Source organism: Ochotona princeps, chromosome 13 (assembly GCF_030435755.1).
Source record: "Ochotona princeps isolate mOchPri1 chromosome 13, mOchPri1.hap1, whole genome shotgun sequence".
Lineage (NCBI taxonomy): Eukaryota > Metazoa > Chordata > Mammalia > Lagomorpha > Ochotonidae > Ochotona > Ochotona princeps.
Window position 1 is genome coordinate 7,923,178 of NC_080844.1, and position 27,958 is coordinate 7,951,135.

Below are 27,958 nucleotides of genomic sequence, written 5' to 3' on the forward strand. Positions count from 1 at the left end.
CAATGTGACTCTGCTGGCCCAGGGCAGCTCAGTATGATGGAGTGGAGGGACTTGCATGTTGACATTCTTCTTCTGTCATGTTTTTAGAAGAAAAAGCCATCAGTATGGAAGAAAATAAGATAATTTGCCCTGTGCCAGTGACAGAGGATGCTCAACAGTAAGTGCCCCTGCTAATGTGCAGAAAACCCAGTGATCCATATTTGCCTCTGTTGGACATACTCAACTGGGGATGGGTGTGTCAGTCTTGGGGCAGGGGAGGATAAGGGCACTCCTCCCACCTGTTGCTCTGAGTGGCTCTCAAGGTGTCCTGGGCAGTGGCCCAAGCAGAGGGGAGGTGGGGATTGCAGGAGATCATTTCCCCAGAAATGGCACTCACGCTCCAGCCACCCCTGGCAGCCAAGCCAGAACACCGGAAAGGACGGAAGAGTGAGGACGAGGACACTGAGCAGCCCTCCCAGACCCGGATGACTCCAGACCCTGTGAGGGCGGCTCATGGCTTGACCCACATCCCCTCCATCATCTCTGCAGACCTGAGTCATTGGTGCTCTGGGGATGAGCACTGGAGATGCATTTTCAGGGCAGGGGTGAGGGGGAGAAGCTGAGCTACAGAGTCATGATCATGAGGAGATCTGGGAGCTGCACTGTCACCCAGGGCAAGATCTGTGTCTCCCCAGCTCTTCTCACTGCCTCTCTTTTCTGGGTGTTAGATACATCTCTCTTGAAGTCAGCCTGACCAACGGCAAAAACTTCATCGTAAACAAATTGAACATGAGCACTAAACACTGTGTGAGTACCAAAGTGGGGTTGTTCTCTGTGCACATGTTCCCTGGGGAGGCCAGAAGGGGTAAGGGGACCCAGAGCATGCAGGCACCTCGTCCACCAATTTCTTTCTGTGCTCCTGTGGGGTGTGTGTGTGTGTGTGTGTGTGTGTGTGTGTGTGTGTGTTTATCGGGGGGTGGGGAGGGTGTTAGCAACAGGGTCCAGAACTTCTGTACCTCTTGGTTCTCTTTGGGGGCATCCTGGAGGGTTGGCCCAGCCATAGCCAGGGTGGATATGCTCTGAATCAATGTCTAGCTTCTGAGCTATCCCTACACTCACTCACACACCCCTCTCCATGTAGTAGCAAACATCTGCCATCATTCCTTGGCTTGCTCAGCCTCCTTCCTGCATCTCCTCCTTTCTAAGGCTCCTCATGCTCTTTCTCCTTTCTCCAAGCTTGAGTTGCTTCCCTCCTGCTGCTGATGGGGTAGCTAGCAGGGGTTCGAACCAGGGCTCAGCTCAGGCAGGTGCACCCTGGAGTGAAGGTGTTGCTAACCCCACTGTTCCCAGCTCCACAGCTTCTGGGCATCTTGGTCCAGGGCAGTGTAACAGGGAGCACAAGTCTGGGATGGGGGTCGGGGGCGCTTTGGCTCAACCTTGCCCTTGGGAGAGATTTCAGCCTGTGAGGACCTTCTTTACTCCTCCCCCATATCTGCCTGGGTGACCCTGCCCATCCACACATACATCAGGAACCAAACCTGTTGCAGCCTTCGTGGTTAGTATGCCATCTCTCCTGAGACTGAGGGCAATCTTAGGAATAAAGGTGTTTTGTGAGCTGTCACAAATGCTAGACAGGGGATGGTTGCTGGAACTATTGGACGCAGGACTAGGTAGCAGCTGGAAATCCATCGACCCCCCAGACCAGGTTGAAGAGCATTGTTTTAAAATGGAAACCAGGGGAAAGGAGGGAGGCAGCTACTGACCTAGAACCTTCGTAGTCTCCAGATAAGGAGATTACATGAAGTGGAGACATCCCTAGGACAGAAAGGCAGTCCTTCGGTCCCCGTTGCTCTGTGTTGGTTGGGGCCCACAGTCCAGGGGCTTATTTGTACATGGCTAGGAGCTGTTGGCCCTGGTGGCCAGCCGTGATGGGACTGAAGCCCAAATTTCAGCACCTACAGTATTTTTGTTGGCTTTGCAATTGGGTGTTAACTAATTTACTTCCCTGAGTCCTTGAGTCCTTTGCCTGGCCTCCATTCTTGAGCCTTTCAATTTAGGACATTTCAGAAGTTTCTGTGTTTTCTCTCTCTCTAGAATCTTTTGGAGAAAGCATTATCAATGGATTTTTTTTTTAGATTTATTTGGTTATTTGAAAGTTTCATATATATACAGAGAGAGAGAGAGATCTTCATCTGCTGGTTCACTCCCCAGGTGGCCACAACAGCTAGAGCTGGGCTAGTCAAAACCCAGAAACCAAGAATTTACTTTGAGTCTCCCACATGGGTGACAGAGACCCAAACACTTGAGCCATCTTCTGTTGCCTTGCCTAGACATATTAGCAGGGAGCTGGACTGGAAGCGGGGGAGGCAGGACCCAAACCAACACCCACCCTCACATGGGATGCTGGCATTGCAGGCAGCAACTTAACCCTCCATGCTTCAACACTGGCTATACTTTTTTTTTAAAGATTTATTTATTTTATTACAAAGTCAGATACACAGAGAGGAGGAGAGACAGAGAGGAAGATCTTCCGTCCGATGATTCACTCCCCAAGTGAGCCGCAACGGGCCGATGCGCGCAGGTCCGAAGCCGGGAACCAGGAACTTCTTTCGGGTCTCCCACGCGTGGGTGCAGGGTCCCGAAGCTTTGGGCCGTCCTCAACTGCTTTCCCAGGCCACAAGCAGGGAGCTGGATGGGAAGTGGAGCTGCCGGGATTAGAACCGGCTCCCATATGGGATCCCGGGCGTTCAAGGCGAGGACTTTAGCCGCTAGGCCACGCCGCAGGGCCCTGGCTATACTTTTTTATTATGGTTTTTGTCATGTGAGGTTACGAGCGCATGCTATATCAGTAGCAACAGTTGTTCCTAGTGATCATGTCCTGCAGATGAGAAAAAGACACATAGGTAACGATGATGAGATGTCCCATTTGCCCTATTTCTGGCAATAAACGAGAATAGGCAGAGAGGGATAGAATGCAACAAGCTAAACACTAGCAAGTGGCTTCTTTCAGAAAACTACAGCGATCAAGGATACTATTGGCTACAGTTCAGGCCACTGACTTGCACAGTGTCGGGAAACACAAATGTACACCATTGAAAGGACGCAAAGCGGAATCATTAAACTTGCTTGTAATGTTTTAAGTAATAAGTCAATTCCATGTGGTAATTAGCTTAATTATCATGCCAAAGATCTGGGGTTTTTTTTTAGTTTTATTTAAATGAGAGTCACACACGTGCGCACGCACACACACTCACACATCTGCTAGTTCACATGTGGCTAGGGAGGGTGGGTCCATACTAAAGCCAGGAGTCTTGAAGGCCACCGTGATCACCCATAAAGGCCCAGAAACTTGAGCCCTCATCTGCTGCTGTCCCGGGTGCAGAGCAGGGAACTGGATCAGAAGCAGAGCAGCCAGGATTCAAATTGGTGTTCCAGTATGGGATGCTGGCATTGCTGGCAGCAGCTTGGCTTACTGCACTACAACATGGGCTCCAAAGACTTCATTTTCTCACATCTTGTAGTCAGCAGACATTTTAGCTGATTTTTCCTGAGTCTCCCAATGTATGTATCTAAGAGCAACCGGTTGTATGGGCATACCCCTCCTTTCCCTGCTAAAAGGTCATTGAGCAGGGATGGGGAAGCCTTTATTCTGCCAAGCGCCGTTTTGGATATTTACAGCATTTTTCACAAGCCATACAACATTATCTGCTTTAAAAAGCCAGCTTGCTACAGATCGGTTGCATCTGAGTCTCACCTATAGTTGCCTCGCCAGAGCCAGACTGAATGACTTGAAGCACTTCACGCTTCCTACCCAGGCCAGTTGGTTCCTGTCTAGACTCTGCTGTCCAGCTCCTGGATACACACAGCATCAAAAGACAGCACCTGGACTTCAACTCCTGTGCACCTAAAAAACTTACCTTTTCCTTCTGTTTTTCTGTGAGCCATTTTAAAAATTTTTATTTTTATTAGAAAGGCAGAGTTACAGAGAGAAAGAGAGATAGAAAGATCTTCCATCTGCTGGTTCCCAAATGGGTGCAACAGCTGGAACTGCACCAATCCAAAACGAGAAGCCAAGAGCCTCCTTTAGGTCTTCCGTGGAGATGCAAGCTGGCAAGGCTTTAGGCCACCCTCCACTGCTTTCCCAGGCCACAATTAGGGAGTTGGATGGGAAGTGGAGCAGCCAGGGCATGAACCGGCCCCCATATGGGATTCCATTGACCCAGGCCCCCTGTGAGCCTTTTGAAGTGTCCTAATGCAACCCAATCAAAAGTCTACTGTCTTCTTTTGGGAAGCCAGATCCTGGACAGTGTCTTCTGCTCTCTGACAGATAGTGACAGGGAGATTTTTGGTTGTATCCTGTCTGTGTGCGCCACAACACTATGAAACAGAAGTTCAATTACACCTGCCAGTATGTTCCTGTTGCTTTTTTTCATTTGATGGAGTTTAGATGTGTGTGTGTGTGTGTGTGCACACGTGCGTGTGCAAGAAAGGGGGAGAGATTTGAGAAGCCACGTCCTTCTCTTCTGCAGCTTCCTGAACTACCAGGAGCTCATCCTTGCTGAACGAAGGTGGTCCCTGCCCTGCTTGTGCACAAACACAGATATTAAAGTCAACAATGGGGGCCAACTCCATAGCACAGCAGGCATTAATCATATATAATATATTAATTGAGATATTACATTAGGTGTGCATAATGATAAACTACAAGAGAAACAATATATAATAATTATGTTACATTTATATTATACCATATGATATATAAGGTTAATAACTATTATTAACATTATATATTAATATGTTACATATTTTAATTCAATATTAAAAGATTATTGATATTGAAGTGCTAGTTATATAATGCTAATTTCATATGTGTATATATATTATATATATATATACACACTTTCAAGGGCCATCTAGAAATTTCAAAGTTAGTTCTAGGTTTAAATAAATAAATAATTTTAGAAATTAATTTTAAGAGACTTTTAAGTCTACCAAAAGTTTAAACACTTGGTTATTTATGATCATCCCAGGGGGTCTGAAGGTTGGAGACATCAACTGGGACATCACATCCCCTACTGGAACACCTGGGTTTGGTGCACAGATCTGTCTCCTAACTCTGGCTTCGTATTCATAGCTCTTGGGAGGTAGAGGGATGGCTCAAGTGATTGGGTGCCTGTCACCCACAAGGGAGACCTGGGCTGAGTTTCCAGCCCCTGGATTTGGCCCTTGCCCAGACTCAATCATTGCAAGCATTTGGGAAATGAATTGGTGAACGGTAACTCTGTTACCATTCTGTTACCATAATGTTTGCCTGCCTCCCTCCCTCTGTGTGTGTGTGTCTCCCAAAATAAATAAATAAAAAGATTTGTTTTTAAAACAGCATTATTATGAAATAAAACCAAAATGACAAAAAGAATTAGAGGCAAAAAGCACAAGATCTTGTAGGATCTTTGACTTTTAAGTCAGATGTTCCAAAGATAAAGAAATCTTCCTGGTGTTTCCTATTCAAGGCAAAAGAAGGCTGTTAGATAACCCTGTTCCTCCAGCACACCAGCTCAGCCCTGAGCTGGGCACCAGCACGACTCAATGCCAAGGTTCAACCTGCAGAAAACTGGAGACTTCAGCCAACTTGATCAGATGTAATCTCTGCTCCCCACCAGATCCACTCCTCTTCATAACTCCCTCCGATGTGGACTTCTCTGTACACTGAGTTTTGTTTGATACATCTCTTAACCGGAACAAGCAATTGTCTCGGTGGGGGAGGGGAGAAGCATTTTCTTTTTACCTCAATGAAAGGATGTCCTTGTGCTCCGTAACTTCCTTTAGAAAGTGTGTCTTGCTTTCTTCACACACAGCTGCTTCCTCTTAGCTTTTGTTTTAGCTCTTGCATATTAATCCTTAGCAACTGGGAGCCAATACTCTATGGCCTAACCCCATTTTGTCATTTTCTTTAAGATAGGACATCTCTTAATGCATTGTTTAAATGTGGAAAGGGGACATGTTAACTAGCATACTCGAATTGGTGCATTTTACATCCTACAAACAAAACATCTAAGTATAAAATTCTGAATGCACGTTTTATAATTGGTGGTTAAGCCTTAGAACTTACTGAGGAACTTTCACATCTAGTGAATATATGACTGCAAAGAAGATAACCTTAGGCGATTCTTCAGACTAAGGAGAGTCTGTTTACAAGCGCTTACCTCATTTACATTCGCTGCGCTTGCTAGTTCTGAACAGGAATGTTTGAATCGCTCCTGGAACAGGAGCTCAGAACTAACATCAGCCCTTAACAAGCCACTCACAGTATGTATGCATCAGGCAGCTGTTAGGATACTGTGTAGCTCCAAAGACAGAGACTTTTCATGAAGCCAACAGTGTTAAAGTAGCCTCACTTAAAATTCTTCTGACATCATGTAAGCTGTGAAAAGCACTGGGCTTCATTTTTTATTGATTTTATTCTCATTCATTTGTTGCTAAGTCGACATGGTACTCCTTAGACACTATACAAATGCTCATATGGGGACGGGCACTGGGGGACTCTCGGGACACCAACATCCCTTGTTGGAGAGCTTGGACGCAGGTGTTGGTTTATTTTTGTTTCCAACCTCCTTCTAAGGCCCAGCCTGGCAGGCAGCAGGTGATGTCTCAAGCAGTTGTGGTGCCACCTGGCAACAGATTCAGTTGAGAACAGCAGAGAATGAGCAGGCAGTGTGTTACTGAGGAAGCAAAGGTCTACCCCTTGCAGACAAAGCGGGGCCAGCTCAGAGAAGGGGGCCCGTCTCTGAACAGGGGTCCTTTGGTGAGAGGGGAGGGCTGTGTCCTGGAATCCAACTCCCCTAGATGGGTTGATGTTTCCTGTCCTGGCAGCTCATAGGTGTGTCACATGCTAAGGGATTACAAGGACGGGAGATCAAATCTAGATCAACATTGGGCACTTACACTGGTGTGAGCCTAATCTGGGCAAGAGCCTGCTTAGCCTCAGAACAAGGAGACTCAAACACCTACCCTGGAGGTCTTGGGAAAACAGCAACCATTCTCCCCAGGTAGTTCACTTGCTCCCTCTGCTTCCCAGTCTCAGTTGGGCCCTGCCATGTACCTGGGAGATTTGGATTAAGATCACAGCTGCTGCAGGCTGCCTGGCCTGTTCCTGGCGGTTGTGTGTGTTTGGAGAATAAGCTAGCAGATGGGAAATCTGCCTCTGTTTCTGTCTTCTGTCTCTGTCTCTCTGCCTTGAAAATATTATTAAAAAACAGCACATGTATAGACACAAGTGTCCACGTAGACATGATAGACAATATACATACGTACTCATACATGCAGAAAAATTTGGACAAAGCTCGGCAATCCTAACTTTGCATTTCCAAATGTTTGGCTCGTAGGTGAAAAAAAAGCTAAAGAATTTACATCTCAGAGACACAGAACTTAGACCTAAACACCGTATTTTGCCGAATCCATTACCAGTCCAGGTAAGGCAAAATGGTCCAAGGTAAGACTTGCTGTGTTTAAGTTCATGGGCCTTCCTCTGTTGAGAGATGCAATCCCCACGGGGAGTGTTGTAGGTACCTGCTTGACCTGAGTGAGGGCTTCACCTTGAGAAAAACTTTCTGTTTGTAGCTTTCTTTTGGCCTGCCCATGCTTGGGTGAAGGGAGAGTTGAAAAAATGGGTTTATAGGAGGGAAGAGGGATAGTATTTGGGCCAGGTCCTTTTAAAGCTTCCTGGAGCTGTTTTTCCTCCTTTTGTTTCTCCTCCTCTTGTTTCAACTTGATTTCTGATTTTAGTCATTTTAGCAAGACAGTCTTGAGGGAAGAGATCTAGGAGCCTGCAGACTTAACCATCGACCAGCTTCAAAGCACCCAGTAAACTAAGCTTCCCACCCTAAGGCTCGCTGGCTTAGATGACAAGCAGCTCTGCTTGGTTGCTTTGCTCAGATCTGGCTTCCTTGGTGAGCGTAACTCCTTCCTAGAAAAAGTGAACCGTTCAGACCTGTTGTTCTTAGACCTTACCACCTGCTGGCATTTCTCCAAGGAGGCAGGGGGAGCTTCAGACTCTTTTCCCTATCATTTAGTGGAGTTTCTCCCAGTCCATCAACCCAGAGGGTGTCTGGTCCGTGGGATACTGCTTGGTCAATGTGGCTCCGCTAAGTGTCACCAGTCGCTCACTAACTACTGTTTTGAGTGTCTCAAAGGCATGTGGTGTCCAGATGTTTGAAGTTCCGGGAGAGGTTGTCCCTAAGTGCATGCTCTAGTGCAAGCCAGATGTGTCCTCCTAGCCAAAGAGCGGGTGCATGCTTCTGTTAGGGACCCCGTGGGACCCCTTATTTATCATGGAACTGTGTCCCAATACTTCTGCGAGGCATCCAATCCTCTGGAAATGTCCCTAAGAGAGCCAGGAACAGCAACATGTCTCTCATCTTCACAGTGGATTTTCATAATTCACTCTTGGTTGGGATACAAGAAACAGCTCAGCCACTGCTTTCCTGAGAGCAAGATCCAGAGCGTGTGGACACAGAATGGCCACATGATGTCGCTGTGAGCGCAAAGAGCTCAGGCAAGCTAACCAGGAAAACTGGACAGTAATGATAGGAGTGGAATTCACAATAAAGAACAGTATCAAATTTCAGGGAGCTCTCAGAACTCTAAAACCCAATGGAAAAGTGTCCCTTAACCATGTTTGAAGGTTTTCCACATTGACCTTTAGCGTAGTCACCTAGAGATGCCCAAGAAACAGGAATGGGCCCAATAACGTGTAAGCTTAAGAGCCATGGGGCATGGTTCCTGACCCCAAGGCCGAAATGTGGAAGTAGAAGTGCCCACCCTTTCTTGTCCCCAGGTCATAGGCCTGCTTCTCGGCAAATTAAATCAGGAAAGCTACCAGAAGGAGTAGTTGTCAAGACTCATTTCCGAAGTCCCCCGCCTCCAGCAAGAGGGAGCACTCTTCTATTTTAAGTGGCAATGAGCATGCCCCAAATTGCCACATGTAGGGGTGGAGGGCAAGACTGTGCAGTGCATGTCAGGAGCATATCTGTAACCTGCCTGTCCATGCATTGTCAGATATGGACACATATGTACATATAGTATGTCATGGTCCTAAAGCTTCAGCTTCTCCCGAGACAGAGATCTTAAAGCACTCAGCTGAAGCAAAAGGTGCCCAAGTGACCAGGTGATCACAGAACAATCTGTGCTTGCAGTAGGCTCTGAACTTGCTCCGAGCAGCTGGAGAGTGTATATCCCTCCATCCCTCAACAGAAATGAGAGTTGTGTTTACATTGGAAAATCGGGGACTGGAGGGATAAGTCATTGGCAGTAAATCTATCTGGTCCGCAGAGAGAAATGGGTAAGAGGGCTAGGGTCGCGTGGGAGAGCTCTTGCGCAGGAAGTTGGCACCAGTGCTGCTTCACGTGGAAGCAGGTCCACAGCAGCAAGCACACTGTGTTTGCACCTGTGTTGAGTAGGGGTGGGGCGGCCCGGGGGACCTGCCAGCAGCGTGGTATTTAAGCCAGGGTTTCATCCCGAGCAGTATTTTGGCTGGGTTGATTTTAACAGGGTAACGGGGTTCATAGCCTTCATGTCACCCCTCTCCATCTCCCAGACCTTCTAATCACATGGAGGACATCTGGTCAAAACAGCAGGTGTATTTAAAGACAGTTTCAGGTGCAGCCCTGCGGTTCCAAGGCTAGCCAGTTCCACTTTGGTCAGTCTCACTGCAGCCTCTCCTTTCTGCCAGCCTGGGTTTCCAGGCACAGGCTGCTCTGGCCTGCTCTCCTTGCCCAGCATGGTATCTGCTTAGGGGAGGATCTGTTCCCCAGGACTGAAGCTCCAGATCCCTACAAGTGAGGACTAAACAGGAAGCCAGGTGCCTCTGCCCCCGCTCCACATGGCCCGACCTGAGCTAGGCTCTCTCTTGCCCTCCCCCCTCTTCTCCCTCTTTCTCTCTCTACACTCACACATGCCCGTAAGGAGGGCATTTTGTGTCCCCTTGTGCAGATTAGGGATACAAAAGCTCCTAGAGACCCTCATCCATCTGGTACCTGTAGCCAGGGGTCCTCACCAAGCCCCAGGCTTCAGCCAAGGTAGATAGAGCTAAAACAGTCAGGCTGGAGAAGCTCACAGGTTGCCTTGGCCAGGCCCCAGGACAGAGGCAGGGAGCAGCGTCAGTGGTGGGGTCTGCCTCTCTCTAAGTTCAGCCCCTGCCCCTAACTGAGCCGTGCCCCCTTTGAGGACAGGCAGCCCTGGGAGAAAGGCAGTAGGTGATGGAGAGGCTAGGAAGTGGCCACCACAGGGCATGCACACACAGGCCCTTGACCCTGACAGAATCTGCTGCCTCAACTGCCTCAACTGCCACAGCCCAGCAACAACAACGTGACTATTGACGCTCCCATCTACTTGATAGTGCTGCTGGCACTGCTGCTGGCCCTGGCACTGCTGTGGTGTTGGTGGCGATACTGCTGCAGGGTGAGTGTCCCATGTTATCCAGCCAGGACTCAAGCCCTACCCACCCCACTCAGGCACATGTGCCTGTCCCAGCCCCTGAGCCTGCCTCTGGCCATTTGCCCACCAGCTCCATGGTCATCACAGGAGCCAGCAGAGCCACACACCCTATCCTCCCATGGCTGCTCCTGACACTAGCCCAGCCTCCCCCAGGGCCTCCTGCCCCAGACTGATCCCAGAGACTTGGTCTGGGATACCTGAGCTCTGGCCCAAGGCCCACCCTAGTTCCCAAAGAGAAGCCACCCCAGCCCATGAGACCAAGGTTGCCTCTCAGCCACCATACTGTGTGGGCTCATGGGGTGACCTATGTGGGGAGGGAGGAGGAGAAGTTCCCTGATGAAGGACTGAGGGAGGACCCAGATTGGGGGAGCGGGGAAAGGTGGGCAGGAAGAAAGGATAAAATGGTGCCTGAGACTCCAAGAGGCAGAGAATGATGACAGTGCCACAGGCACAGTGTGCCCAGATGGGCACCTCTAGGGCCATGTCCTGAGCTGCTGCCCTGGCCTCCCCTGCGTGCGGATCCCAGGCAGAGCCTGCATAGCCCCACGCAGCCCCTGTTTGTGTCTTTCACTTTCTAGAGGTGCAAGGAGCCGCCGCCAGTAAAGGTCAGTGTTGTCCCCTGCCTGGGGAGATCAGGGACCCTCAGCTACAGCACCCTGAGACCGAGGCCCACCATCTCCCTCCTAAGGGGTCAGGGGGTGGCCACAGGGCCTGAGACTCTCAGGGCTGTCCTAGACAACTCCTTCCATACTCCCAGCAATTCTGGTCTCAGCCCTAGTGAGGGCACAGCGCCTTGGAGAACCTGGGTGGGTGGGCCCTGGGATGGTCCCTGCTGACATAGGAGCTTCTCTCCATCCCGGAGGGCCCTGTGTAGGCTGCAGAGGATGGACTGGGCTTGTGGACAAGCATCCCTGGGCTCCAGGGTCCTGGTCCCATCTGCAGGTCCCAGGAGTGTGGGGCTCCTGGGGATCAGTCTCACGACTCACTCCTAGCAGGGCCAAGGGCAAGACTGGGTTAACACTTGGAGAGGGTGGGGCTGAGAAAGACAACAGCATCCTGGCTGGCACTGAGCTTGTACCTACATGAACACAGGAGTAGGATGGGTGAGTAGGGACCACAAGCCATGGCAAATGGCTAAAGCAGGGAGAGTGGGCCTGGTTCTGCATGGGCTGGTGGGTGGGGTGGGACAGACCTCCTGCCCAGGTGGATGATCTCAGGAAGGTGCCATTGTGGGCGAATGCCAGAACCAGGCAGCTGGCTCAGCCTCCTGCAGGGCAGCAAGCATGCAGACTATGTCTTGCCATGCAAGGGCCACCTGGGGGACCCAGGAGTACAGGGACCGAGTCAACATCTGGAGAACAGTCACGTGAATCTCCAGGGGAGGCTGTGCGAGGGCCACATGGAGGGCTGTGTCCTTTACTTGGTGCAGATCCTCAGGTCCACTCACCCAACCCAACACAGACTGGCCAGCCCTGGGCCATGCCCTGGGACAATGATCCCTGTCCCTGAGCTCTGGGGGATGACAGACAAGGAACACAAGTTTGTTTTTCTTTCTAGCAATCAGAGGACCTCCCACCATCGTGTCCACCGCCTCCACCCCCACCCCCCATAAACACCTGCCCCACGGTGATCGTCTCCTGCTGTGGCTGTGGATGTGGCAATGGTGTAGAGGTGAGACGCCACCATGATCCCAGGCCAGCCAGACATACATACTGCAGGGACCTGGGCTCCCGAGTGGGATCCTCTTGGAAATCCCCAGACCAATGCAGGCAAGAGGCTATGAGAATACAAATCTGCCCCAAGCCCCAGGCCTATTCCAAACCAGCCCCCAGCTCACCTCTGCCTGGCAGTGCCCAAGCTCTAGACATGGGGCTAACTTAGTGTCACGGGGAATATCCCCAGCTCTGGCAGCAGCTGAGGTGCCAAGCCCTGGGCCCACAGGTGCATGAGTAAAACTTGCCCAGAGTGGACTGCACAGAAAGGGCCTCACCTAGCTCTGGCCAGATAGACCCTCCCCAGAAAGGCAGGGCTCTGCCTGTCCCAGCTGCAGGGAAACAGCTGTCCCCAACCTTGTGGCCTGCTGAGCCCAGGCCACAGAACAGCCTCAGGGGTGAAACACAGGACCCTCCAAGGCCGTCCGAAGCTCCCGAGCTGCAGACTGCTCCCCGGGATGGACATACATTCATCAATATAGGAGCCGCCTCTTCCCAGAAGTCCCTCAGCCCAGCCTGGGAGGCAAAGATTAGCCATGCAACAAGCAGGAACCCCAGGACAGGATGGAGGGACCCTAGCGGCTGGGTTTAGCAGGAATAGTCCAGGGCCAGCTCGTTACAGGATGAGACTCTCATGTGCCCCGGGGAGCTTCCGGCACCTCCAGCTGCCTCAGAGGGCAGCTGTGGGACAGCCCTGCCTGTCCCCTGACCATGCTAGACACAGACAAGCCTAGCCACAGCCTCAGGGAGCTAAGCAGACCACTGCGCTTGCCTGGGACCCAGACTGCAAGGCCCCACAGGACTCTTTCCGGCCTGGGAGCTGCTTCCTCTTCACCTTTCCTGGCTCTCAGACTCCTGCCTGTTTTTGTTTTTTTTTTATTAAATTTATTCATTAATTACATTGTGTTGTAATTACATAGAATCTGGGATTCTCACCCCCACCCTCCCCCCATGGCATGGCACAGGGGCCTTCACTGCTTCTCCCTGGGTGCCCCCAAATGCAGGCCTCTCCCTCTTCCTTGAGCTCCAGCCAAGACCCACCCCCATGTGCACTGTGTGACCTGCCCATTTGTCCCCCAGGTATCCCTCCACCTGGAACCTTTCCCCTCAATCAATCCTGAATCCCCCACTTCCTGCACCATCCCACAACTCTACATGGTGTTCAGTGAGCACCCCATAAACACACAGGGCACCAGTACCCTGCCCAGCATGAGGATGGAGATTGGTCTCAGGGTGTCCCAGGGCAGGGAGATCTGGGTGCTTTCTGCAGGCAGTGTCCATTGCTCGCTAATGGTGATGTCTGCTTTTCAGTGTAATACGAACGGGTTGTGCAACATCATCCAACCAGCTTGTCACCAGGTGCCAGTGATGTGGTGTCGGACTAGGAATCAGGTAAGTGGGACACAGGTGAGTGGGACTCTCTCCTGGGGCACAACGACCACTGTTTTTACCTTTGACACTTGCCCTCTCTGGCTGTGGCTGAGAGCTATGGTAGGCAGGTGCTGAGAGGAATGCAATGGATGCAGAGCTGTTACTTCATGCATGTATGTGGCTGGTCCCTTGGGGCAGCAGTGCTAGGGTTGCGTTTGCAACTGCTGTGTGGCCAGACATGGTAAGATCAGAGCTACATAAAGGAGAGTGGATATGCAGCATAAGATGTTGAGCAAAGACAAGAGGCTAGGGAATGGACATGGGAGAAAGCACAGTTGTTTCATTCCTAGCAAAATGAGGGCAAAGGATTGAATAACAGTGTAGTGGTCCCTTCCAGGAGGAAAGGTAGCAGGGTCATCACTTGATGGATGGCCCTTGCAGCTGCCAAGACCCCTGCGGTCCTGCCAGTGGCAATGACCACTCCTATTTTACTGACAGCAGAACAGAGGCCAAGGGAGATCCAGGAAGTTGTTAAAGATCGCTCAGAGAAATCAACAGAATCCAGGGTTTTGTGAAATCAACCCCAAATCTTTCCTGAGCCCTGGGAGGCCTGTGACTGTTCCTACATCCGGGCTTTCTTCTTGCTCCAATGCTACCATCTAATTGGACCTTGCCCCTCCCAATTGTGGTCCTGAAGACACCACTGGATGTCCTGTAAGACGCATATTGGGTACCCAAGCGTTGAGTCAGATAGGGAGGCACTTTAGGTCATTCCTCTTTGTGCCTTTGTTGCACTTAAAGTGACACCTGAACCCCCAACCTTCTGCAGAGGGCTCAGAAACTTTCCATTTCATCTGCTGTTGAGCTATCAACTAGCCTTTTGGTTTCATCTGCTAAAGTCTTCAGCTCCAAAATTTCTATTTTGTTCTTTTTATGACTTCTAGCTCTGTTCAATTTTTCATATATATTATAGGCTACCATTGAATTATCCATATACATTCCACTGTATTACACTGAGGTTTGTCAAAATCATTATTTTGAATTTCTTTTGGGGAAATTCATTATTATCCTTTCCTTTGGAAGCCTATTACTAAGTATTTTGCTCCCTTGGAGATACGGCCTTGTTTGCCCATCCTTCTTATGTATCCACTCTGCTATTTGCTCATCTTGTGGATCAGGTGCCTGTACCAATTTTACAGGGTGATTTTCATATTAAAAGATTTCATTATTGGTGATATGTCCTGGGTAAGCTGTTAGTTTCAGTTCCAGGCAGATATTTTAACACAGTGTCTTTTGTAGCTTCATCAGCTTTATTCGACAGTAGCAAGGCCTATGGTGTCTCATGGCCTAGGCTGCAGGTATTTGGGGTAGCACTGCCAGCTGGCATTCAGTTCTCTCAGCTCTGGTCATGGCACTTTTGGCTGTATAAATGGGTCGCCCTTCAGTTTTCAAGGACCATAAATGGATATAGAAGCCCCAGGAGCTCCTGATGGTTCTAACACAGCTTTCCCAGTTGGAGTTGGGGTGCGCAAGGCACCTGTTAATGTCTCAGTGTGCTGCACATCTCAAACCAGACCAGTGAACCAACAGGGTCCCTGTCAGAGTTCAAGGGCTGCACAGACGATTTCTCAGGAGTCAGTGGAGCAAGGATCAATTGCTCAGGGCTGGAGGTGCAATGGCTCCCAAGAGCTCAAGATCACTGAGCAGGCACCCCAACTTCTCAGGGTCTCAGGGGGCTCAACTGCTTCTTGGGGTCTTCACTGGAAGTATGGGGGAGCTGGTCAAGCACATGCCATGGGTTCGGGGAGTCAAGAATCATCATAACAAAATGCTGTGATTCCTCTTGAGAATGGGCAATGCCACTTGGCTGCTGTGGTCTAAGCCACCTAGGATAGGCTGCCTGACTGGTCCCTGGGGCTGGGTATAAATGGGACCGCTCCTGCTAAAGAATTTTTGAAAACAGAAAGAGTAAGGGGAGACTTGCCTTGAAAACATTAAGTTCCAAGAGAGCCTTGGCTAGATTGTTCCTTGAGCAAGATGGTACCTGACTAGCCACATCCCTGTTGCCCCAGCACAGGCAGGTCTACAAGGTCAAAACTGTTTTCACAATATCGGAATATCTACCTTTTACCATTGGTTAGCAGAAAGTGTGCAGAGGCTACAAACTCTGATGAAGTTTATCGATGGTGCCACATTCTGTACTTCAGTATCATGCTTCTATTTCAAAATCCTGTAGTTTTCCTGTTCGTAAGCACAAACCCAAGTATTCATTTTTCATTTTGTCTTGTGCAATGTGTTCTTTTCCCTGTTTTTCAAATATTAAAATATTAGCTTTTATATTTTTCTGATTCAAGAATGAACTACTAACTTCAATAAACTTGTTCAACCAAAAAATAAAAAAAGAAAAAAGAAAGAAAGAAGACATTAAGTTCCACAAAGTAAAATAATAGGTCCATAAAATGATGGATCCTAATCAGCAACAACCCATCCCCGCCCAGAATAAGTGGATCATACATGGAGGCAGTAGGCCTTAGTGGTAATAGTGCAAGCGTGTGTGTACTTGGGTGACCTTATGTATATTACCAATTGCTTAACAAATGATTTTATGAAATTTGGGAAATGCACATACCAAAACAAATTCCAAATCGTTTTTAAAAGCTAAAATATCTAAAAATCCACAGTGATCATAGGTGAACATTTTTTTCCACTAAATACATCTAAATAAGCATAAAGACTAACATCTTGATGCAGCAAGTTAAGCCACTGCTTACAATGGCATTCTGTATCAGAGCACTGGTTCAAGTCCCAGCTGCTCTGCTTCCAGTGCAGCTTTCTGATAAGACATTTAGGAAAGCAGTAGGATGGCCCAAATGCTTAGGCCTCTTTCCACCCACAAGGAAGACTGGGATGGACTTTCTCACTCTTGTCTACTGCCTAGCCCAGCCCCGGCCATTGTGGTCATATGTGACTGAACCAAGGGTTAAAAGATCTCTCTGTGACTCTGTTCTCTTCTCCTCTCTCCTTCTCTCTCTCTCTCTCTCTCTCTCTCTCTCTGCCCTGCAACTTAATAGATATTTTTAAATGGATAAACATAAAAGCAATGGAAGGAATTCACATATGAATATATTCACGAGTTTCACCTTATCTATGAATTCAGCAAAGATTTATCCTCATGTCAGATACTGGGGAAGACAAAATGAACTAAAAGAATTTCCCACTACAATGCCAGAGCTGGTGCTTTCTCTGGAAAATGTCAGAGGCTGACAAATGCTCTTCAGAGACTAGGCCAGCAAATGCTTGCTATCCAATGAAGACTCTCCAGGCAGGGGATGGGAGTGGAAACATTAAGACGGTGTTGGAATGCAAATTGATAAGGAGTTGGTGGAGTGAAAACCAAGGAATTCTTTCCAAACAGGAAACATCCAGAGTAATGCCCTGGCGTGACTTGCACTTGCTGAAGCAAAAGGCAGGAAATCAGATCCTATCTTCATCAACCCAGCAGTCAAGCCGTAGCTGATGAGACTCGGTGTCACATGAATGCAGGGTGTGGGAAACAGGCACACGCCAGCCCTGCTGCTGGGGTGCTGTCAGGAGCAGGCTTTACAGAAGCAGCATCTGACCTCTGGGTATGCAGATCCAATCATGAATGAATGAATGATGAGCTCCTCCAGACAGACATGATCCTAGGAATGCACTTTCTGTCTTCTCTCCCACACAAGGAGACATTTCAGATCTGCTGTGTCTCTGGGCAGAGACCTGTTTGGGATGCAGTCATGGAGAGTGAAAAGTCCCTTTGTCATTCTTCAAGGGTTTTCCCAGAACAAATGTACTGAGTGAGGTTGAGCTATGTCCTCCTTCCCATCTTCAAGTTCAGGACACGAAGAAACTCCACAACTGAAGCAGCTCTAAGGAGTGCTAAGTCATGCTACATTGAAGCTTAGGAATGGTCAGGTGAGCCTGTGTGTCCAGATGAACAAGAGCTCCTGAGGGCCAGGCCCACCTGCCTACAGTCTGCACTTCATGGCTATTGTCTACTACAATTTCAGGGTGGAGGGGGATGGCTCTGTCTTCTCTGTGGTTTGGAATGATAGGAATGAAACATCAGGGCTAGGAATCTCCCATGTAACTACATGTGTCTCCTCTCCGAATTTAATGGACAAATGCTGGAGATGGGGGCTCCACCTCTTGTCCCTACTCATCTCCTGCCTTTCCATTTGGGAGAATCAATTGTCTGCTGTGTTCCCATCTGCCTCAACCTCACTCTCTCAACACCTGGAAAGATGACCAAATTAGCCTCATCCAAAGAAAGACACAGATCTTCCTTCACCTGTTCCAACCTGTATCTTAGCATGAGCCTTGAGGGTTTGACCATGAGAAACAAAGCAGAAAGCACCTAGCATTGACAAAGAAAGAGGAGCTCTGGGAATGAAGGAAAATGAACCTAAAGGAGAAGAAAAGGAAACAACACAGTGTGAAGTTAGAGATACTCATCTGGGCAGAAGGTAGGAGGAGAATGAGTGGGCAATGGTCAACAAATCCCTATTGTTAATGCCTACTCTTCTCACAGAAATGCACACAATTGCCATTTGCAGAGCAAAGGCTGGGTTGGAGGTGTGATGTGAGGAGGAGGAGGGCCACCTGCTTCTCACGCTGAAATTGCACTTTCTTATTCCCATTATGCTTCCTGTCTGTGTCAGAAGAGTGAGGGAGATTTGAGTAGACTGGCTGGTCACAGAAGTTACACCAGGAAGGCATGGCAGATAGGCAGCTAAGTATGAGTAAACACAAGAACCAGTAGAGAAAACTCTCCACAACCCAGTCAGGGTTTGGTACCACCCATGGGAGTTCCTTAGAGAGAGGCCTGGGTTATGTCATACCCTAACGGTGTGCCCTGGGCTCTGGATCCAGTTGATTCCTCACCGACAGGGTGGTGGTGAGTTGAGTGGGCTGCAGAGCCTGTCCTGAGCTTTGGATGGGTGAAAAGAGGCACTCTCCACCATCTTTGGCCCTGATGTCTGGGCTAGGTCATTGAGCACTCTGTTTAACCTTGCCTTGGGCTCAGTCCCGAGCTAGGCATGTAACCAGGGATGCAGAGGGAGAGGGTTCTTGGAGGTAAATGTGCCTCTAGTCTATGCAGAAAGAAAGAGGTGTGGGAGCCTGGGGTTGGGAGATGTGAGCTGATCTCACAGGTGCAGGAATAGACAGCCAAAAGCTCTGGGACATGGGAACCAAGGGCTCCTGTAGACCTCATCCTGCAAAGGCAGCCATAGAGCTGAGAGTCGGATTGTGGAGATGAGGGAGCTGAGTCTTGCAAATGGCCAGGCCAGGAAGAGAGTCAGAAAGAGGGGTGAGGGAAGGTCCAGGGCTGAGGCAGTGGTCTCTGTGACAATCAGACTCTTTGATATGGCATCAGTTTGTACTGCCTGTACAAAGCCTAAATATCAAGCCGAAGTCTTGATCCTTGAGATTTGCATCAAATCATCTACCTGCAGCCTGTAAGGAGTTAACAAAAAGTTGCTTCCATTCCTAGTTGGAGAGTTGTGGAAAGGCATGAGAGAAAACTAGAATAATTCTGAACCTCTAGTGTATAGGTAGCTCATGAAACTAAAACATAATCAGTATGGGAGCAGCTCAATAACAGACGCACTGAACTATTTTTTAAGATTCATTTTGTTTTAATATTTTTTAAAATTTTATGGTACAATTTTGTAGAGTCTGAGATTCTCCCTCCAATCCCATCCCCCAGCTGATTTTCCCCATGTTGTTACAATATTATAGTCCTTCATAAAGTGTCATGATTCCATCAGTCTGTTTTTAAGTGTACCCCAACATTGCTGGCACAGACGATGTCAGACTGTCCAGCATCCCATAGTCTATTCCTTTCCAACAGCTTCAATGGGGGCCCATCTTTGATTTGAAAGCAAGGATGCATATTGCATTATATTCCCACATCTGGATATGTTAGTCTGTATTACTCCATCGCTATTCATTTGCTTAAATGAGAAGCCACAAAATAAGATCAACAACTGCTATGAATTGGAACAACAACAACAACAAATTACAGCATCATGGATTCAAAATATGTGCCACTGAATAACCAACGCATGGGTGATGAAAAGAAAACACTGGGTAAAATGATGTCGCCATGCGATCCATGAGACAGCAATGAATTTGACAAGAGAAAAGAAAGTATTTGGAAGAAATGAAAATGAAATAAAAACATTAAAACACATGGGATGCAGCCAAAAAAAAAAAAAGAAAAAAGAAAAACAGTATGGAATGGGTTATTGAACTTACAATTTGCATGATGGTTTCCTTGTATTAGAGAAAACATATGGTATTTGTCCTTTGGGGATTAATTTATTTCATTGAGCATAATGATCTCTAGTTGGGGCCATCTAGTTGTAAATGGTATAATTTCATTCTTTCTAATGGTTGAGTAACATTCCGTGGAGTAGTTTCTTTAACCACTCCTCTTTGGATGGTTTCCATGTCTTTGCTATTGCAGATTGTGCTGCTGTAAATACAGGATTACAGATCCCCTTCTTATATGCAGTTTTCATTTCTTTTGGGTATATTCCTAGGAGTGGGATAGCTAGGTCATATGGCAGGTTTGTTTGCAATTCTTCAAGCACTCTCCATAGTGGTTGTACTAACCTACACTCCCACCAGCAGTGAAGGAGGGTACCTTTCTCCCCACATCCACACCAGCAGGTATTGTTAGTAGAATTCTGAATGTAGGCCAATCTCACTGGAGTTAGGTGGTACCTCAACAAGGTTTTCATTTGTATCTCTCTGATGGTTAGGGAGCCTGAGCATCTTTTCATATGTCTGTTAGCCATTTGAATCTGTTCTTTTGAAAAAATTCTGTTTATTTCCTTTGCCCATTTTCCACAGGGTTGTTTTTCTGCTGTCCTGGGCTTCTGAAGCTCTTTGTAAATCCTGGATATTAGTCCCCTATCACTTATGTAGTGTGCAAATATTTTCTCCCATTCTGTTGGTTGCTTCTTCACTTTGTTAATTGCTTCCTTTGCAGTACAGAAGCTTTTTAATTTGATGTAGTCCCATTTGTTCATTTTGGCTTTGACTGCCTGTACTTTTGGCATCTTTTATAAGAAATCTTTCCTGATTCCTATTTCTTGGAAAGTGCTTCCTATGTTTTCCTTTAATCGTTTGATGGTTTCTGGGTGCAGATTTAGGTCCTTGAATCACTTAGAGTTGATTTTTGTATAATGTGACAGGTGTGGGTCTTGCTTCGTTATTCTGAAAGCTGCTATCCAGTTGTCCCAACAAGGTTTGCTGAATAGACCAGGCTTTTCCCCTGGATTGTTTTCAGTTTTCCTGACAAAGATTAGTTTGCTATACACTTGTGGACCCCTTCCAGTGTTTCTATTCTGTTCCATTGATGATCTTCTCTGTTTCTGTACCAATACCAGACTGTTTTGATGACCACTGCTCTGTAGTATGTCTTAAGAGGTCTGGAATTGGGATTCCTCCAGCTTGGTTTTTATTCTTCAGGATAGCTGATTTGACTGTTTCTGGTCTCTTGTGTTTCTAGATGAACATTTGTATCGTCTTTTCTATTTCTGAGAAGAATGTTGTGATTTTGATTGGGATTGTGTTGAATCTGTATATTGCTTTTGGTAATATGGACATTTTGTTGATTTTGATCCTGCCAATCCAGAAACATGGTAAGTTTCTCCATTTTTCAATGTCCTCTTCTATTTCCTTTTAAAATGTTGTATAGTTTTAATCATAGAGCTCTTCCACATATTTAGTTAGCTTAATTCTTGAGTATTTAAGATTCTTCTCCACTATTTTAAAGGAGTTTGTGCTTACAATTTCTTTCTCAGCCATGGAATTATTTGTGTACACTAGTGCCATCAATTTGTATTAATTTCGTATCCTGCTACCCTGCCAAAGTCTCTTATGAGTTCCAATTGTCTCTTGACTGAGTCTTTTGATTCTCCTATGTAGAGAATTATGTCATCTGCAAATAGAGGTAATTTCAATTCCTTGTTTCCAATTTAATTTCTTTTTCCTGCCTAATAGCTCTGGCAAGAACTTCCAATATTATATTGAAGAGTAGTGGTGAGAAGGGACATCCCTGTCTAGTTCCAGATTTAGTGGAAAGGCTTCCGGTATTTCGCCTTTAGCATGGGATTCCTCTATAGGTCACTCAATTTTTTCATGTGCACATTTAAGGATTTTTTCCTTTTGCTCAACTGAAGAGAGCTTGATTATCGTGTGTCATGGTGACATTGGCTTTTGATCAACTCTGTTGGGAGTTCTGTGACCCTCCTGCATATTGTTCCCAATTCTTCCTCCAAATTAGGGAAGTTTTCATTTATCATTTCATTGATAATCCCAGCTTCTTTTTCTGCCACTTCTGGAACTCCCATATCACTTATGTTGGGCCTTTTAATCGTATCTCCCAATTCTTGGATACTTTTTTTGAGTTTGACCCAGTTATGCTTCCAACTTTCTCTTTGTTTTCCTCTGGTGACAAGAAGTATCTTCTAATTCTGAGATTCTTTCTTCTGCTTCATTCATTCTACTTTTGAGACTCTCCACTATACTTTTAATTTGCTTCATTGTACTCTTTACTTTTGAAAATCAGCTATCAGCTTTCATTTGATTAATTTCCTGTGTGACATATTCCTTCAATTCCTTGGACTCCTGTATTATGTGCTTCTCATTGTTGGTCAGAAGTTTTATAATGAGAGGAAAAAATTTTTCTTAAATCTAGAAAACAAAAATATCTGTGAACCAGTGGTAGTTTAATGAAATTTATTTGGCCATTTGCTTAATCTCATGTAATTAATTCTTGTTCTGTTTAATCCTGGCCACTGAGTTCTCTTTTTTAAATTTGATTTTATTTATTTGCAAGGTAGAGTTACAGAGAGACAGAGACATAAGGAGAGACCACTGGTTCACCCCATAAATGGTCAAACAGCTGAAGCCAGGAGCCTAGAGCTGCCTCTGGGTCTCCCATATGGGTGCAGGGGCCCTAACACTTAAGCCATCCTCCACAGCTTTTCCAAGTAAATTGGCAAGGAAATGGAATAACAGGATCTCAAATCAGTTCCCATATAGGATGCTAGCAGTTCAGACAGCAGCTTATTATGCTATGCCACAGGCCAATCCTGCAGCAATTTCCTTATTGAAATTTTGGAAATGTTTTATTCTGTTGGTCTTAAAGTTGTCTGAAATCTGGATTCAGGGGATTTGTAGGAGTCTCTTCCAGGGATCCAACTGCAAGTGCTCTGAGAGAAAAATCAAAACCAAGGCTGACGATTTAGAATAGCCATGGTTAAAAATCCGATGATCAGAAATTGACAAGAAAGTTTGGATACTTCAGTGGCAGACAGCATTATAATCAGAATCATGGCCTTTATGTATCAACTCTACGGCACTCATATCAGCACTACATCTATGCGAACAGAGCCTGGATATTTAGGACTACTTGATTATGTGACACTCTTCCCCATATAGTAAACCTCATTTATTTACCTAGCTCTGTAAGACCTGTTAGCTCTTTTGAGCTACTCCGGAACCCCCTTGGAAAATTTCAAAGTCAATTGAAGCTTAAAAATACTTGATTTAGAGCTTTGATCTCCAGGAAACCTGTCAAAGATGCCAAATATTTAAAACCCTTGAGGAAGATAGGATCACATGTGGCTGGCCTTGTGGCATAGCAAGGTAAGCCACTGCCAGTGACACTAGCATCTCTTAGGGGCACCAGTTCGAGTTCTGGCTGCTCTGCTTCTGGATCAGCTCCCTGGTAATGCACCTGAGAAAGAGGCAAAGGTTGGCTCGGGTGCTTGGGCCCTGCCGCATCCAGATGGAGCTATGGCCCCTGGATTTGGCTTGGCCAGCTCCAAGTGTGGTAGCCACTAGATGGATGATCTCTCTCTCTCTCTCTATCTCTATCTCTGTCTCTATCTCTATCTCTATATCTCTCCTATTGCTCTACCTTTCAAATAATCTTGGGGGAAAAAATAATTAGAATCACAAGTTGCTGTGAAAATAGTGAACGTAATAGTCACTCACTTAACCAGAGTGAGAAGTAAGGGACTTCAAACTCAAAGAAACAGTGTTGACTCTTACAAGGTTCCATTTCACTACATAATCTGGAACATGAAGCATACATAGATTGGGGGGGCGGGGGAAGAAAGAAAAAAAGAAGACAAACAAAAAACCCTGCAATGTGATTGCTTCTCATATGGGAAACCCATTTAGGTGTCTGGATGTCAACTCTGATGCAAAGTTACTTGGATTTAATTAGCTATTGGAGGAGGGTATCTGAGGCTGTGTATGAACACTCAGTTACAGAAGTAAACCAGAAAATTGATACCTTGAGCAGAAGAACGGCTGGCTCTCAGAGAAAGCAGACACCTAGGGACACTGATTCAGTGCAACAATTCATCAGGAAAAGCCCAATCCACAAGGCTGGGTTACCCCAAGGAGGACCCTGCTCCTCCAGGGCACTCTAGCTGGGCGTGGTCCCACGAAGGACAGCTTACAGAGCTGACTCAGATGGGCGGGGAGGGAGGGGAACCCACCAGTAAAACAAAAATGGAAACAGGAAAAAGCTGCAATTCAGAAGGTGGTTGCAAATTTAAAGACACAGATTTCACAACGAAAGTTAAAAATTTCTGGCAGGGATTGGCATTGTAATACAGTGGATTCACCTCCCTACTACTTAAAAGATTGCTGTGCCACAAGGCTGCCAGTTCTTACTCCAGCTGCTCCACTTCCCATCCTGCTCCCTGCTAATGAATCTGGGAAAGCATGGGAAGATGGCTCAAGTGCTTAGGCCCCTGCAACCGCTTGGGAGACCCAGATGAAGCTCCTGGCTCCCAGCCCTGGCCCAAGCCACTGCAGCCTTGGGGCGTTGTGAGCCAGCTGATGGGAGTCTCTCCTTCCTCCTTTCTGTTCTCCCATAACTCTGCCTTTGAAATAAATAACTCTTTTTTGTAATAATTCTTCTTAAAAAAAGATTTCTTTTTATTGTAAAGTCAGATATACACAGAGGAGGAGAGACAGAGAGAAAGATCTTCCGTTGATGATTCACTCCCCAAGTGAGCGCAATGACCGGTATTATGCCGATCCGTGCTGTGCCAGGAGCCAGGAATTCCTCCAGGTTTCCCACGCAGGTGCAGGGTCCCAAGGCTTTGGGCCATCCTCAACTGCTTTCCCAGGCCACAAGCAGGGAGCTGGATGGGAAGTGGGGCTGCCGGGACTAGAATTGGCACCCATATGGGATCCAGGAGCATTCAAGGGAAGGACTTTAGCCACTAAGCCACTGCACCAGACCTGAAACAAATAATTTTTAAAAAATAAAAACCATATTGCCATTTTAAAAATTAAGAACAAATCATTATTCTAAGCAAATCTTTGAGTTTTAACACAATAGATTGATTCTGGTTTTGAATCAGTGAACAGAGAAATTTTTCAGTGTGCTGAAGTACCTATTTATAAACAGACTTAAATAATTTGAAACTGCTTCTCCAAGAATACTGAACCGTGCCTAGCAATCGGTGTGTCAGCATTGTAACTTGCTTAATAACGGCCCAAGACATTGCTATCTCTGACTTACCTTAATACAGCTTGCACTTGAAGTTGCATAAATAGTTCCTTTGTAAACATTATCCCACTTAACACCTAATTTCTTCCCTGCAAGCATACCTAGATGAATTATGAAAACAGATATTAGGCAAGTATAATCACCCTGTCAAAATGTAACCCTACCAGTTAAATTGCTGTGCTTGACCAACTGCAGTGGTCCAGTGGTCACTGCATGGCTCTGTCCGAAGTGTAACTTGGCCTTGTCCCCAATCTAGGCAAAAACAACAAAAAAAGTTTGCTTTCAATTGTGAATGGGCTTCGTTTTTTTTTTTTTTTTTTTTTTTAATGTATCCAATTTAAAGGACAACTTGGGCACCAAAGATATACTTAAACCGTGTTTACTGATGTTTGTGTTTTAGCTAACTGGTTGAATTATGTAAAGAAAAAAAACATCTTCAGATGGCTTGGAATGTGTCTTTGTTGCTCACTTGCTGGCTGCTTTGCCTAATGCGTGTGGGCAGGAAAAAGTCCTTCAGGGGAATAGTTTTGAAAAGGGCATTTGCAGTAGTCTGCCTGTTTCATAGCCAAGAGGCAGATGCAGGAATTTCTGGGTCAGACAGAAGTATATTTTGTTATTGCTCTGAGCTCAAAATTTTAGTAAGCACAGTATGGGATTTTTTTTTTTTTTGAGGCATGAGATATTTATTTACTGAGGTTTTTCAGTTAGACACTGTACAAGCTTGGTTTGCATTAACTTATATTTAAAATGTTATTATTTAAAGTTAAAATATTTCATGAAATTTCATTTTGCTGTATTCAGTTTCTTTTTAAAAAAAAAAAAATTACGATACATTCTCACAGGCTCTGGGATTTCCTTACCCATTCCCAAAATTCCCTCCCCCCACCCTCTGATTCCCCCCATATTGTAATAGTATATTCCTCCATAAGTTGTCAAAAGTCCATCATTCCGCTATTTAAGTGTATCCTGACATTGCTGGTACAGACACTGGCAGAGTCCAGCATCCTATTGTCAAGATATATTTAACATTTTCATTGGGAATCCATCTTTTTAAAATATGCATATATAAAGCATACTTGTTTGATTTGAAGACCTTTTAGAAATATTTACATAGTTGTTTTGTTGTGAAGAGATATTGTGATCCTAGAAAATCATCAGGAGTCTAAAGTCAACGCAATCACATAAAGGCAGTTTATTCAAACTAACCTAGCCTTCCAGCCAGGCAGGAGGAGGGAGCAGTAGCAGCCACCGCTGTGGCGGCCACTGCCACTGCCACGTCGCCCAAAGCAGGAGAAGCCGCACAGAAAGGGCAGAAGGTCCAGAAGAAAAAAAAGGGGGGCTGAGGTTCAACAGCACAGGGTTCTTACACATTTCAGGCCAATTCTATATAATTATACAGTCATGATTGGTCAGTTTCAGCTGTTAACTTTCAAAAAGAGCAAGTTGGCAGGCTTCTATTGGTGGGTTTGAAGCAAGCAGCTTTCGAAAAGTACACACTGATGGGCTGTAGGGCAGTGGGTCTTATCTAACACCAGGGGCCTCCTTCCTGAGGAGTGGTCTGCCTAGGTGACCTGCCAGGTGTCCTGCTGGGTGTCACGTAGACACTCAGGCCTGGAGTTCACACAGCCCCCAGCCATGCAAGTAAGGCAGAATCACAAAAGCAGGAAACACCTAGGTTCTTCAGTTTCTTTTCAGATTGTTATTTCAGATTATTATTTCTTTTTACTTGAGTTCCTTGTCACTTAGCCTAAATGTATATTTTTCTAAAGGGATGATTCTTTAGGTTACTGGTTGCCATGGAGATGTATACACTATAGCCTTGAATCCAGAAGCATTTTCTTTCCCTCTCCAGGGCATAAGGTCATAATGACAACAATGTTCTAGAGCATCCACAGTCCACTTGTGGTGTTCTTTGGCGTTTGACAGTTGCAGCAGCATCTGATCATAACAAGATAGTAAGTTTATAGAAGATGGAAGTAGACGGTGCTTTGTTCTAGTGCAAGGCAATTTTGAAACCCACGTGTAGGGGGATCTTAGAAAAACTCACAGAAAGTATAAGCCATGGGGGAAAAAAACAGTAAATCAATTTCAATTTTTTTTTGTGTGTGCCAAATCTAATCCCATTTTTCCCATGACGCTTTTGAAATATCGCTGTGTAAGTGAGTAAGTCCGTGGATTCAGAATAGCAAACAAGAGGAGGAGAGACGGGGCACGAAGAGCACTCTCCCACACCAGTGTGGCTTCCAGAGGGTGACTCTGCTGTGGTGCTTGAAGAATTTATTCCTGCTCCAATTGGCCTGTCTCTTCAAAAGTATATGTGAGAATGTGCCATCCTAGAACCAGCTGGAATCCCCAGCTGGTTCTTTCTTGTGTGTTATGCAATGTAGGGGTCTTCATTGCATTTCCTATGCTTCATAGGGGGGGAAAAATCCCACAAGTCATGTGAATGTTTTGTGAGGGCCCGAGGCAGGTGTGTGGCTCTGACAACTGTTTCTGGCATAGATTTTCTCGATACCTGGTGACCAGATTAGACCTGGGAGGTCTGGCCTGTGACCATGATCTCCCAGCTGCTCAGACATTGCCTGGTGTGTGCCCTAGGCATAATCTTGCTTGCTCAAAACCCATTTATCTTTCCCAAGGAAGTTTGTTTACCAACATTTAGAGGCCTTAGGAGATGGTGCTGACCACCCTAACAAAGTGGCCAGCCATGCCCCAGCATTTTGAGTGCTTAAATTGGCTCTTGGGGGGAACATTTAGAAAAACAAGGAGGGGATGAAAATGCTGAGGCATTCACAGACACAGTCACAGTGACACA

The 27,958-nt window shown here is 46.4% G+C and overlaps 2 protein-coding genes across 2 annotated transcripts in view; both read left to right on the forward strand.

Annotated features, from left to right (window-relative positions):
* The window catches only part of ANTXRL (ANTXR like), a 32,321-nt gene extending 20,068 nt beyond the window's left edge, over window positions 1-12,253 (forward strand). The window contains exons 11-17 of the mRNA XM_058671891.1: window positions 88-157; window positions 708-786; window positions 7,362-7,448; window positions 10,294-10,434; window positions 11,049-11,075; window positions 12,028-12,141; window positions 12,230-12,253. Of these exons, the coding sequence (XP_058527874.1) occupies window positions 88-157; window positions 708-786; window positions 7,362-7,448; window positions 10,294-10,434; window positions 11,049-11,075; window positions 12,028-12,141; window positions 12,230-12,253 (542 nt within the window). The remainder of the gene's footprint in view (window positions 1-87; window positions 158-707; window positions 787-7,361; window positions 7,449-10,293; window positions 10,435-11,048; window positions 11,076-12,027; window positions 12,142-12,229) is intronic.
* The window catches only part of LOC101532925 (annexin A8), a 39,247-nt gene continuing 23,336 nt past the window's right edge, over window positions 12,048-27,958 (forward strand). The window contains exons 1-2 of the mRNA XM_058671269.1: window positions 12,048-12,141; window positions 13,494-13,574. Coding sequence (XP_058527252.1) covers window positions 13,551-13,574 — 24 coding nt within the window. The 5' untranslated portion in view covers window positions 12,048-12,141; window positions 13,494-13,550. The remainder of the gene's footprint in view (window positions 12,142-13,493; window positions 13,575-27,958) is intronic.